Source organism: Amblyomma mixtum, chromosome 1, assembly GCF_055824585.1.
Source record: "Amblyomma mixtum isolate Tamu chromosome 1, ASM5582458v1, whole genome shotgun sequence".
Classification (NCBI taxonomy): Eukaryota; Metazoa; Arthropoda; class Arachnida; order Ixodida; family Ixodidae; genus Amblyomma; species Amblyomma mixtum.
In genome coordinates, this window is record NC_143012.1 from 137,396,179 (window position 1) to 137,409,385 (window position 13,207).

General features: G+C 45.0%; 1 protein-coding gene across 2 annotated transcripts; it reads right to left on the reverse strand.

Moving 5' to 3' along the window:
- Positions 1–231: 231 nt before the first annotated feature.
- On the reverse strand, positions 232–12,985 carry LOC149367708 (selenoprotein P-like). 2 transcript variants are annotated; one of them, XM_089557150.1, is made up of 3 exons: positions 12,822–12,985; positions 9,557–9,754; positions 232–6,218 (listed from the first exon to the last, which is right to left on the reverse strand). In XM_089557150.1, the coding sequence occupies exon 3, from the start codon at positions 6,182–6,184 to the stop codon at positions 5,681–5,683; it is 504 nt and encodes a 167-aa protein (XP_089413276.1). In that variant the 5' UTR covers positions 6,185–6,218; positions 9,557–9,754; positions 12,822–12,985; the 3' UTR covers positions 232–5,680. The 2 variants fall into 2 exon arrangements, with proteins under 2 accessions (XP_089413276.1, XP_089413268.1); XM_089557142.1 differs by having other exon boundaries at positions 12,818–12,984.
- Between the last annotated feature and the right edge of the window lie 222 nt (positions 12,986–13,207).

A 13,207-nucleotide genomic window follows, 5' to 3' on the forward strand; every position in this document is an offset into this window, starting at 1 on the left:
TCCGAACGGGGTGGCCAACAAACATCGCGGACGAAATGCAACTGTATTACGTCCGGCGTCTGTAACTGTCAACCAAAGAAAATCGCCTCACGTGGGGAATCAGAGTAATCATACCCGAAAAACCTCAGGCCCGCAGTGCTATCACTGCTTCATGAGGACCACGAATCGAATGAAAATGTTGGCAAGAAGTTTTGCATGCTGGCCCAGCATGGACGAAGCTATTGAGGAATATGAGTTTTAGTTTGAGTTTATTAACATTTTAGTTCTCAGTATAGAAAAATAAGGGCCGGGAAGAAAAGGTACAAAACCTGTACCTGGCTGGGTCCCCTGACCCCATAACAAAGTTTGTAGCGATGCAGTCCGAATAAACAAATCAAACTAACGAAGAAAAACGAACAAAGCACTTTGAGCGAAAACAATTTAACATGATATTTGAAATTGTGCACAACACTCGTGCCTGTATTTAAACAAAATAAAAACTGTTTTAGCAAAACCCTGTGCAGAAACCATAAGAAAAATACAGAATCCATCAGGAGAGACACTTATAATCAATAATATAAGACAAATATTTATGATGAAAATAAATCAAATATAGTCCATTCCAGTCAAGAGCAGTCACTCGAAAAGAACGTACACATTATAGAAATTCACAAAAACCGTGAACTCAACTACAACCACACAATGAAAATTTCGCGCAAAAATCTTTTCAGTGTATTAATAGAAGGATAATTGATAGCTTCAGCTAACACCGCGGTCTCGTTTAAAGCGTTGGGAATAAGGTATTTCATACTTTGTAATCCATAATTTGTTCGTAAACGTGGTAATACGTAATTTATTTTCCTGAAGCAAAAGCTGTCATTTTTCATGAGATATGTGTTATCAAAGCTGTGAGAATTTTGTTTCCTTTGGGTGTATATGTAGAGTGAAAGTTTGTATAAATAGAGCTGTTCCAGATAAAAAATCCCATGTTTCTTGAAAAAAGGCCTTGTGCTCTCATTATAATTTAAGCTTTCCAGAGCCCTAATGGCTTTCTTTTGCATGATTGTTAACATTTGCAAGTTACCTCTAGTTGTTTTCCCCCAGATCAAAAGACAGTAAGTGGGATTGGATGATTGCATAATATGCATTTAATCTGTACCTAGTTGGAATCAGGTTCTTCACCCTCCATAATGCTCCAACTACTTTCGACATGTTTAATTTCAAATGATTTACATGTTCATTCCAGCTCAGAAACTCTTCAAAGTGGACACCGAGGAATTTAATGGTTTCTGTTTGCTGCAAACTTTCAGTGTGGAAGGTGAGATTAATCTCGTAGTCAATAGGTGTGTTTCTTGCTCTGAATAGGATAGATTTTGTTTTCTTGATGTTTAACTGCAAATCATTGCTAATAAGCCAGTTCGATAAGTTACATAGGCAAGTGTTGGCTGCTTCTTCTATTTCTTTCAATTTTGGTCCGGAAAAAAAAGCATTTGTATCATGAGCGTACAAGAGTATGTCTTGAGTGAAAGAAATGTTTTCAATATCTTTAATATAGAACAAAAAGAGAAGCGGACCTAAGATTGACCCTTGTGGTACACCCCTATTTATAGTTCTCAATTCGGACACATAATCACCCACTTTAACGAACTGTTTTCGATTACTTAAGTAGCTTTGAATAAAGTTATTGGCATGTCCCCGAATTCCATAAGCATTTAGTTTTTCGATTAGTATGCGGTGGTTTACGGAATCAAACGCTTTCATTAAGCCGAGGAAGATACCAACTGTAAAAAGCATTTGTTCGATATTCTCGATTATCTTCTCTTTAATCTGGATTAGTGCTGTTTCAGTCCACTTATTTTTGCAGAAGCCAAACTGTTTGGGAGAGATTAAATTAAAATCAGTTGCATATGCAGCAAGTCGTTTATGTATAAGGCATTCCAATATTTTCGCAAAAACACTTAATAGCGATAGGGGCGGTAGTTGTTAAGATCGTCTTTTGAGCCGCCTTTATGTATCACTGTTACCCGTGCGATTTTAAGATGCAAGGAAGTGCCGAGTAGCCAACTCGTACAACCGGCAGGTCAGCCTACACCTCTCCATCTGAGGCCGTACTCGTCAAGGTGTTGGCAAAGAGTTCGTGTTGACTATGCGCAAAAAGGCAGCCACAACTGCCTTGTCTTCGTAGATGCATGTTCCAAATGGCTCGAAGTTGGGACTATGGCGGCTACTACCACATCTCAGACTACTGGTAAACTGCGCAGCCTTTTCGCAGCGTACGGTTTTCCCGAAGAGATTGTCAGCGACAACGGCGAACAGTTTATGTCGCAGGGGTTTGAAACATTCTTCTCTCGTAACAGTATCCAACGTACTAAGAATCCCCGTTATCACTCATCCTCTAACGGAGCAGCCGAGCGTTTACTGCAAACAAAGAAGGGTCTTTTGAAGCAAGTGTTGTCCCAGTACGAACATGGAAAGCAAGAACGCTTGCAGGAAGGGTTAGACAGCTTTTTTATGTCTTACAGGAATACCCCTCATTCTGTGATTGGGGAGACCCCAGCCGAGCTTTTTTGAAACGACAACCACGAGTAAAGTTGTCTTTTCTCAAAGCAAGCTTAGTGCAAGACATGTGTGATAAGCAACGGTGCATCAAGCAGCGAAGAGACATGGACAGGGGCCTTGAAAGTGCTTTCGCCGTGGGGAAGTGTGTTTGGGAAGTGGCGAGGACATCTCTTGGGTCGATGGCATAGTAATTTAGGTTGTGAGCCCGGTGACCCTATGTGTTGCGCGTGTCGGGTCAAGCCCGCTTTGTACACGCGGATCATATTCGCCCCTCTTTTGCACGACCAGCCTCGATCCCGCAGCAGGAACATTTGACTCGTCAGCAGCCTCCAGAGCCATCGGCTATGCCGGCTATGCAGTCCGCATGTCAAGAAACTACGCCATCTGTTGGCTGAAACAGATATATTTACAGATATAAATATAGATAGAGAACAGATATAGATTATTTGTATTTTTAGTTTTATTATTTTTATGCTGTCATTCATATTATTTTTATTTCATTTCATTATTTTCATTTTACAAAGGTTACAGTTATTTTTCGTTACGGCGAATTACACCACTGATGATGTCATTAGGATGATTGACAACTATACCGATTTATAAGTCATTCAGAAAAGAGTAATGAATGGTCGCCCCATTTTCTTGACAGGTGTATGTTACAAATCCCTTCAACTCGTAATCTATAGCGCGATAATGAAGCACTTAAAAGGCAGTAAATGTTTCGCAATATCAACCGGGTATTAGATCAGGATTGTCGCGCGTCACCTAATTATGTGAATTTTCATGTGACATCCTTGTCTATTATGATAAAAGCTTTCAAGTTGATTCGGTACTTTTGGACTTTGCGAAGGCATTTGACACCATTCCGCATATTCTGTTATTTCACAAATTGTCCGTTCTTGGTCTGCCTGCCTCTGTTCTCCACGGGGTGCAAGATTACTTGTCTAATAGAAAACAGTGTGTTATAGTGAATGGTACAGCCTCTTCATCTGCCGATGTGACGCCCGGTGTGCCACAGGGGTTGGTTCTAGGGCCGCTACTTTTCTTTATCTTTGTTAACGATCTTGCGGAAGGGATCTCGTCTCATGTACGGCTCTACGGAATGACTGTGTTATTTACAGATGCATCCGCAATTCGGGTTACGTTAGCATTTTGCAAAAGTTTTTAACTGTGGGGCGTCATGGTGTGATACGTAGAAAACGCGTCTCAACATAAAAATGTGTTGTGTTGTGCAGTCCACAGAAAGAGGCAGCCTTTCTGCTCCCAGTACCACATTCATCTCAACTTCCTTAACCGTGTTGATAATTTTAAGTATTTGGGTGTATATTTCTCGTCCGACTGCTCATGGAGCAAGCATGTCGACCCCGTGAATAACAAAGCTAACGCTACAGCGAATTTCCTTAAACGAAACATCGAAAGTGCTCCCCTGGCCCTCAAAGAAGCAGTCCATCTCACTAATATATGACCAATTTTATAATATGCACGTCCAATCTGGGACCCTCATACACAAAACGTGATTAATAGATTAGAACATCTTCAGAACCGCGCAGCACTTTTCGTCGCTAACAGTTACAACTTCGTCTCCAGCTTAACAAACATCAGAACTTAGCTTCGGTGGCAACCCCTGTGCCAAGGGAGAAAATTCTTGAGGTTGAAATTCTTTCGCAGTGTATATCATAGCAACATTGCTATAGACAGAAGGATCTACATGAAGGCCCACTATGCTGCCCCTAGAACTGATCACTCAGAAAAAAAAGCTCGCGAGATTGCGTGCCGCACGAGTGTTTTTGCTCATTCTTTCTTTCTTTTTTCTTTTAATGAATGGAATCGTTTGGACGAAACAGTAATAAGTGTCCCACCTTCCATATTCCCCTCAGCCTTGCTTGATATCTGTTCTTTGTGAGTACATTTGTATGTTAGTTACATAAGGTTTTCGGATTGTATTTATTGTTCCCTCAGTCCTTGGCTTTCCGATTTACAGATGCTGCACAACGTTTGTAACGCCCTACAATAATGCCCCGTGGGCGATGTAGGTATGTGATTAAATAAAAAAATAAATAAATAACTCGCTGCTATTACGTAAATTAAGAGTGCTGAACATTGACCCAGCAGTTCTTAACTGGACCCGTGGATGTCTTTCTCGTTTTGAACTTGTCAGCATTAATGATGATGATTCCTCTGCTGTACCACTTGGTTCTAAGGTTCCTCAAGGATCAGTATTTGGCCGCCTTACCTTTTTTATCTTCTATATTGCTGTGAATTGCCGTTCCCCTCTGTAATGTACTCTGTGTGCTGAGAGTGAGATAAATAAAAAATTATCTCTTGCAAAGCAGCATGTCCGGAGGAGGAGAAGGGTGATTGACAAAGAGAGAGGGTGCTGATTGAACCCGAACACCCCCCCCCCCCCCCCCCGGCAGATTGAAAACTCGTCGCCTGTATGTACAGATGAACTTGATTGAACTTAAGTAGGATGTCCCGCCGCTCACTCCGTACACCGCCTCTAAACTAATATTCCGATAGCAATTTTACCAGGGTAACAAAAAAGGAAAGAATGCTTGGCAACAACAGTGCCCTGCATTGAATTGTAAAGCTGAAGGAATTGGAAAGAAAATAGGCTTTTCATAAAAAAGACGGGGCGTGGCGAGTGTTTTCTTTCATGTCAATTTTCACATTATGTTTACCGCCTAAGACCTATCTTGCTTTTGCGCCAAAAGCGAATGCACTCCCTCGCGACAACCGTTCGGCGCATGCAACCATATCTACTGAATAGGATTTTCGACAAGCTTCTTCGCCCGCATAGCAACTGCCTGCGTCCAGACTTGCGGCAGTGTTGAGAGAGAACGAGGTGTCCAGAAGGCACCGAATTTAAAAAGCCATTTTGGAGAAGAAATCGCTACGTATCGAGGCCCCACTCGTAGAGGCAAAGTCTTGAATGAAACAAGAGTATTTTTTTTTTTTGAGACCACCCAAGAGCCTCCTTTTACTGCCCATCACAGTCGAGGGCCTCCCCGGACCACGGCGCGCACGGGGCACCTTCCGACACGTGAGCCTCGGGCGTCCGTTTAGCTCAGCGTCTTCATAGTTACCGGGACCCTGAGAGAGGCCCGCGTTCGGAGGACTCGACCGGGTGGCTCTACTGTCATCAGGAACCGCAGGCGGCCGCCAGCTCCGAGCAGCTGGGCGCCTGCTGACAGAAGGGGCTCTCCGTGCGGCTGTTGGGGTGGCAGCAGGTTCGAAGCTCCAGAGCCTTGCGGGTGTCGCACGTCGACTCGGCCTCCTCCCCGCCGCTGGAGAACATGTGCAGGATCCGCCAGCCCAGCGAGTGCCGATGAGCGGCCCGAGTGGCCCGGTCGGTGGGATCCTGGCAGGTGAGGCCGCACGGAGTTCCGTCGTAGGTGCGGCGCAGTGCGTCTTCGACCACGGGCAGGTACCCGGGCAGAACAAGGCTGATCGGGAACGGCACGTAGTACGAGAGGCGGCCGCAGCGGTCAAAGATGAACACGTCGTCCTTGGATCCGTCCATGATGTTCCACACGGGCTCCTGCTCGCTCTCCTGGTGCACGCTGAACGAGACGCGCTGCTCCAGGTGCTCGCGGAGGTGGGCCGACGTCCGGTCGTTGACCACCAGGAACTGCAGGTCGCTCATGTTTGGCCGAAGCCGTTGCAGCAGGGACTCCAGACTGCGCCAAAGGATGACATAGGACAAACGAAGCCGCATTAGAGAGCTATCAAATGGGAAACCGAAAAGAAGGAACCCCTTTTCGCCCTGCGTAAGGCGGTCTCGCGGTATGTATGTGGAAGAAAGTTTTATTATAGATGGCTACCAGCTCCTTCTCGTCATAGCTTTTCGTACCGGCCCTTAAGCCGGAAAGGAAAACACTTAATTTAAAGCCGGTTATTTAACTATTCTGCAATTACGTCGTACACGATGACAGGGGCCAGTAGTAAGCACTGAACCTCTTACATTTTTCATCGAAGCAGGAGGTTGAAATGAACATTGTTCATTACAATGAAAAACAGACGACAAAAGCGAGCGGAAGTCAGCATTAAATGACAATATGAAGGTGCGAACTACACCACCCCAGCAAATAAAAAAAAATGCATACAGCACAGTTAATCACTGGCAACTTTTGGAACTAAGGACAGTGGAGAGAACAAAATGCGGAAACCAATAACAGTCTGTCGAAATATTCTCCCAAGATAAGCAAGCATTCAAAGCAAGACTAATCTTGAGTGTGAGAGCACACGTTCCAATAAATTTTTTTTTGAGATCTTTTCCAAATTATTATTTTCTTCTAGAATACGTGAATAATTTCTGGCAACCAATATAAATATGTGTGTAGACCATGGATAGTTCGTTACACTTTTTTGTTCCATGGGTTGCAGACACTTGTTGCTAATGGCGGAGTTGGATTTTTTTATCTGGCTTGTGTGTGAAGGCAATACGTGGGATTAGACAGTCCTTCTTTATGAGCTCGACGCAGACAACGACGGAAAATGTTTTTTATGACAATTATTTTAAAAAATAATCGTTGGTGTGGTAACAATGTGGAAAGTCTTCAAAAAGGCGGACGAAATTTTATGTGTTTTTGTAAATTTGCTTCAATTGTTCCGAGGACTAAACTGCATGAAGTCGAAAATACATCAGCAGTGGGAAAGTAAATAAAAGCTGAAGTACAATGCTCAGTCAAAAGACATTAATTAATTAATATGGTATAAGTTCTAGGAACAGAAGGGGATAGCTATTAGCAGAGTTCGCCGAAAGAAAAAAATTACGGACATTGGATACAAGCTTCTTCCGCAAACGGGAAACCAGGAAGTGGGGTGGAAGGGCCGCAATGGTGAGACTAAAAATGAAAGGACCTTCATACTGTGCGCTCACCCTGGCATCGTAGAGGATGTAGAGGTCCTTGGAAAGGTCCGTTGTAGCAACCATAGAATGGTAAGATCTCTATTAGCTTAGATTTGAAGAGGGAACGGAGGAAACCAGTAGCCCGGACACCGTTTAATCCTCTTCAGAGCTCTATTCTTCGCATTTTTCGCGGTAATCGGCAAATAATGTTTTTATTTCGTACGCTTTGCCTATCTGAGAGAGCGGTAAAGCAAGCGCCAAGCTTTGAAGCAAAAACTAAAACAGCTGACAGTAATTTAGGTTCGGCAGGACCCAACAGTGCAGTTTTTTCTTCATGAGCATCCTGCCTTTAAAATAACTCTCTCGTACGAGAACACGATGAACAAGGGCTCTTAAACTTAATATATGCCAAGGTGCATAACCAGTGGTAATAAATATAATGGCTGTGTTCAACTGTGATATGCGAAAGCGTGTGTTAATCGCGGAAGCCTCATATGCTTACCTAAAAGTACCGGAAAAGATGCTGTAGAGGAATTCGCACGTTTACGATTGCTTTTACGTGCACGAGACTCTCTAATTGAAGAAGAGGAACACCGTCAGATTTACAGTAGACAGCAGATTTGCAGTAGGGTCGTGGGAGCTGTCTCTCTAAATTCATTCGCACGTTTCAAAGTGATGTCGCGCTCAGTATGGAAATGCCGCATTTTACCTTATGAAGTGTTTTGCCCCGCTCTGGCCTTTTTTCTTATGAACGACTCTCGTGTGGCACCGGCTGAGCCTTAAGCGAAGGTGGTAGTAATTACCCATGAGCACCTACCGAAGTGCTTCGTTACGGGAGCAAAGGGAAGCTGTAAACGTTTCACATAAACTGCATACTTGAAGAAACATTCGTTCTGGATCAGGGATAGAACCTCGACCACGTCTTCCCGGACTACTCATTCTACTAACTAGAGATATATATAGAGAGAGAGGTGAAGAGGAAAAGATAAGGCAAGAATGTTAACCGGAATGGTGTTCAGGTTGGCTACCCTAAACTAGGGGCACAGTCACAACTGGTCCCTCAAGCCAGTCGTTCTTAGGAAGCTAAGCAGTGCCTTGTATGCCTACGGGGCAGTCGATTGTCGTAGCCACGGTAAAAGGATCTTATCCTCTGTTAAAGGGCGAGGATCCAGGTGGTCCAGGGCAGAGTACACAAAACGTCTTTCGGTCGCCAAAGCCCGGCACTCACACTGGAGGTGTACAGTTGTCTCCTCGCAGCCACATCTGCCAACAAAGCTCGCCAGGAGAGTTAGGAGGTGGCAGAGCGATGCCGAATTCATCAGCTCTCAAAATGGGAAGGGCTTTAGTCCAACGTTTTTAGGGGGAATCTCGCAAAGTAAAGCAGGATCGAAATAAGGGAGTTATAACTCACCAGAATGCATTCGAGCGTAGCCATAAGGCTACGTGGAAGAGTTGTACAAGTTTCCTCAGTTCATTTTTCTTTTCACAAGAAAGTTTCCCGCCAAAGATTTCTATATTTTATTTTGTGCAGCACAACACAGACCAGCTATAAAAAGAAAATTTTTTGTTGCACTCTACGTTAATTATCAAGCTGCAGATTCCTCTAGGATGTTGATCTTATTTCCAGTTATAAACACAGCTAAAGCGCTCCCACTCCTATTATTCTTACTTTTGTGGAACCAGTTTTCTCAAGTTCTTGCTTGAACATGTGGACTACAATTCTTTCTTCCCATATAATTTCCGCTCTGTCAACTGAGCCGCTTTAGTTTTTGGAGTATGCATTTCTTGGTGTTTTTTCTTTTTTTTTTCATATCAGTTATGCCTGTGCCATTCGTAATTATACATGTATTTGCCGGGATGCTTCTGCCAAGAGACGGGCCGAGGACCAGCGAAGTTGCCGTTTGAAACTTTTTCTTTAATTCTACTACAAAATTTATATTTATTTTAAATAATATTTCACTCATTAACTGCTAAAAAACCTAGATAACAAACTGGTCAGAAATCAGATCCTACGAGCTAGAAGCAGTGCCCCAAATACAGACACCATTGGTGGGGGCACTAGCTTCAAAGCATATCTGTATGCTTTGTTAAAACGGTCGACGCTCCCCAAACTGGGCTTATTTGCGCGTGCTAGAGCTGCTGCGAGAACAGCCACCTCCTACGCACCCGGAGGCCTGCTGCCTGCACAAAGATCAGGAGGCCTTGAGCAAGGCGACCAGCGTGACGTTGCCCCTGTGTTCGGAGAGCGGGTCGCGGCCACCGTCCACGGTCCACGGCTCAGGCGAGCCGCAGATGGGCGCCCGGGCTGCTGACGCCTGCAGGCACCCCGCCAGCAGAAGCAGCGCCAGTCGGGCCGCCATCCTGCTGCAAGAGGAGAACCAAGGGGAGGATTGTGCCGCCTCAGGTTATCTTTTTCAAAAGCACTGGACCGAAAAACTTCTTGGGTAAGACAGTTACTAGCACTCGTGAACGTTCCTAAGCATCCATATGCACAGGAGGCTGCAGCGCAAAAATCAGAGGTGGGGGATATAGTGTATATTGCCGCCCTACCCCTATCCTTTCTTCTATCTCTCCCTTCTTTCTTTCCTTCTCCCTGTCCTTTTATTCCCACTAGCCACAGCTCAGGTGCTTCAGGCTTCGATGGCAGATGCCGCGGCTAGCATCTTTTCCCTTCATGTTTTATTTTCTTATTACGAATAAACACCCACTAACAACAAGAACATAGAACAGGGCGCAACTTACAAGCGACTTTTTATTGACAGGAATATGTTAGCATACCCGTACAGACAGACTCAAAAGCTTGAAAAATCAAAAGGAATATAACGAACCACGAAACAGTAGGAGTACACTGATAACAACGGCTTTATGTGCCAGCTTTATCGAGATGCAATACTGGTTTATCCATGAGAGCCGCTGATGGCTTTCTCTCGCCTGCTCACATGCGTTAACTGAACAGGAGCCGTTCAGTCTTCGTCGCTGACTTCACACTTTATCATGGCCCTCAAAATGTCGTCGCCATCAATGGAGCCTCATAGAGACCAACTTGGCCCCTACTGTCTAATCAAAATTGCCAGCTACAATGTCCCCTGACACGCGAAGCAGAAGATATTCATTGGTCGGTGGATCTTCCCTATGTCTTGTCTACGAAGAGTGGTCGTTTCGGCGAGTTGGTTATACAGTGACTGACACTTTAGCGTACACACACGGCGGGGTATAAAGAGACGCAGACACAGGCGCGGCGAAGGCGCACGCTGACAAGAAAGGCGAATCTTTTCGCGGTAGTTGTGCAGGCCAGTGGAGTGGTGGCTGTGGGAACCACGATAACAAAAATGCGTCGCCTCACAAAACCACTGCCTTCATGCGCTGTCGGCGGTCACGCGGTGTTTCCAGCGGAGCCCTGCACTGCAGTGAGCTGGACAGCGCAACCTGCGCACTTTATCCGCGAGTAATAAATATGTGCTTATGCGTCTCATCTGTGGGTGCGCGCCACCTGACAAGATAGTGCGGCGCAAGGGAGTGTTGGCTGAGTGCTGACCTGTTCCTCTCAGCAGTTTGGGGCAACACAAGTGGCCTGGAGCCGTTCACTGAATTAACTGCGAACACTTGAGCACAGCACGGAGTCTGGATCACAGCGTCCAGATACTGAAGCTGCAGTGAGGGAAGGCGGTTGATTGTATTTATGAAAATCAGTGAAGCCACTGAGATCTCAGAATGCTGTCTTCATGAGACAACAGAGTAAGAGATGCGGAAACAGGGTTTGTGGCTTTCTGCCGCACAAAGTGATTTTGTTCTTTGATTGAAGATTTGTAAAAACAAGCGCGATTTCAGAGATTTGGTGAAGTAGTGCATTATGACGAATGGTTTGCGGGCTCTGTAGCACACATTGTCTTGCATTGCTCTGGCTTATTAGGCTACCCTGATTTTTTCTGTTTCTTATTACGACAGACCTGCTTTCAGACAAATTTAGCGGACCGTAATCTTTGATCTGATTATGTTATATGAATAGGCATGTGAACTCTTATTTCAGGTTCGTTCTTTGTGACCATACCCACAGTAAACTATATGCACTTCACTGCTGTTTTTAAGACTAAAATGTTAAGTTCACTCTAAGCCACACTATTGCTAATAACATTGCCCTCTGCGCTCGCTGACTTTTATCTTCCTGTCTTCAAGAGCGAAATTATATCGAGTTATACTTCTTTAGGATGGTTTTGCAATTTCGTGCAGTCACGCAGACTTTGTTAAGTTTGCTTATGTACTGCTGGGACGCCATAAAACGCTCATTAAACATTCGCTGCGTCCCGCCTTTGCGTTTCTCGTTTGGTTGCCCCACCTAACCGCGCAGTCATCCGCTTTCATCACTCCTATTTGTGGCTGAGAAGCGATCATCACTTGAAATCTGGTATGCCATTTGGTCGCACCAGCAGTTACGTGAATTCATTCATTCCACGCATCTTGAACAAATTGGCCATCTCCTCTCCACCTTCATCGTTTGCAATCAGACACTCCATCAAATTCATGGAAGTTCGCAGTTGTGATTTTCATTTCTTCCCCCGCTTCTTTATGTAATGCCTCAGAACGTTTAGCTTAATGAGATGACTAAAAACACCAACCCAATAAAACATGCTTCCACCCATGTAACACACTTTGGTCCTAACGGTTGATTTATGCGAGGACTGCTTGTAACGGTGCGTCATCTTTAGGACGCCAAATATTTTATCTCTACTGTGCCGCAAAACACTCACGTAGTGTCAGAAAAAAATGCCAGAAATGCGAATATTTAGTGTGAGTTATTTACAAGCGCCTCTTGATAGTTCTAATTTAAATATTGGATTCTTTTTCTCTAGCCTGCATTCCTGCTTTGGTCCTTGGAGGTGTTTTTTAAGACCTGCTAGTGCCAGAACCGCGTCACTCGTCAACTGCTCCAGTTATGTACAGAAAATTATCCGCTGAATTGTCTGCTGCGGATTACTTCCTTTCATTTGATTTCCAAGCTTCTTGAATACGAACTTGTCAGAAGAGGTTGCTACATTTGACAAGACTGATTCTGAACATCAGTACGTCTAAGCATGCCACAGCTTCTGCGCACTAAATTGAAGAACCGAAGGCATACGATATTATTAAAGAGATGAAGCGCGAGCACGGATGCATCACTGCCCTCAAAAGGCTCACATATCGCCCATTGTGCCGATACTATACGTAGTTAGAGCACATGTCGGAAGAGATGTCCCTTATAGAGGCAAAGTTATTCGAAACGAAAGTGCGAAGAACAACAAGCATGCAAAGAAACTGATCCTAACGAATTCAGAATGCTCCGCCAGAAATCTCACTCTAATAGCGTTACTTTGGGTGTTGGGATGACACAAAGCCCTGAGGCAACCTAATGACATATGCGCGTTGCGAGTCGGCATGGCAGATCATTCTCACCTGCCTGGGGTAGTAGAAAGCGACTGCTGTCGTCAGGGCCTCTGGCAGCTCGAGTGTCGTGGCTGCTGCTCTACTGGTGGAAATCTGAGCTGTCTCCAGCTTTATAGATAAGGCGCTTCCTTAGCCACTTCACGCGGCCTGCGCAGAATAAGGATGCTCTGCGTCAGACGCGCTGTTGTCGACGGCCTGCTCGCTCTAGGAGGACGTGACCTTCGGCTGAGTGGCGGCAGCCTCTGCTCTCCTTCCGATACGCGCGTGGGCCGTTTTTATCTGGGCCAGTCTTGGCGGGAGCTTCGAGTGGATGCGGGCAGGTCGAACGCCTTCAAGACGTGTTCGTAGCATGGCGTAAAAACTTCAACATGGACAACGACGAGTCCGGAACACACCCTA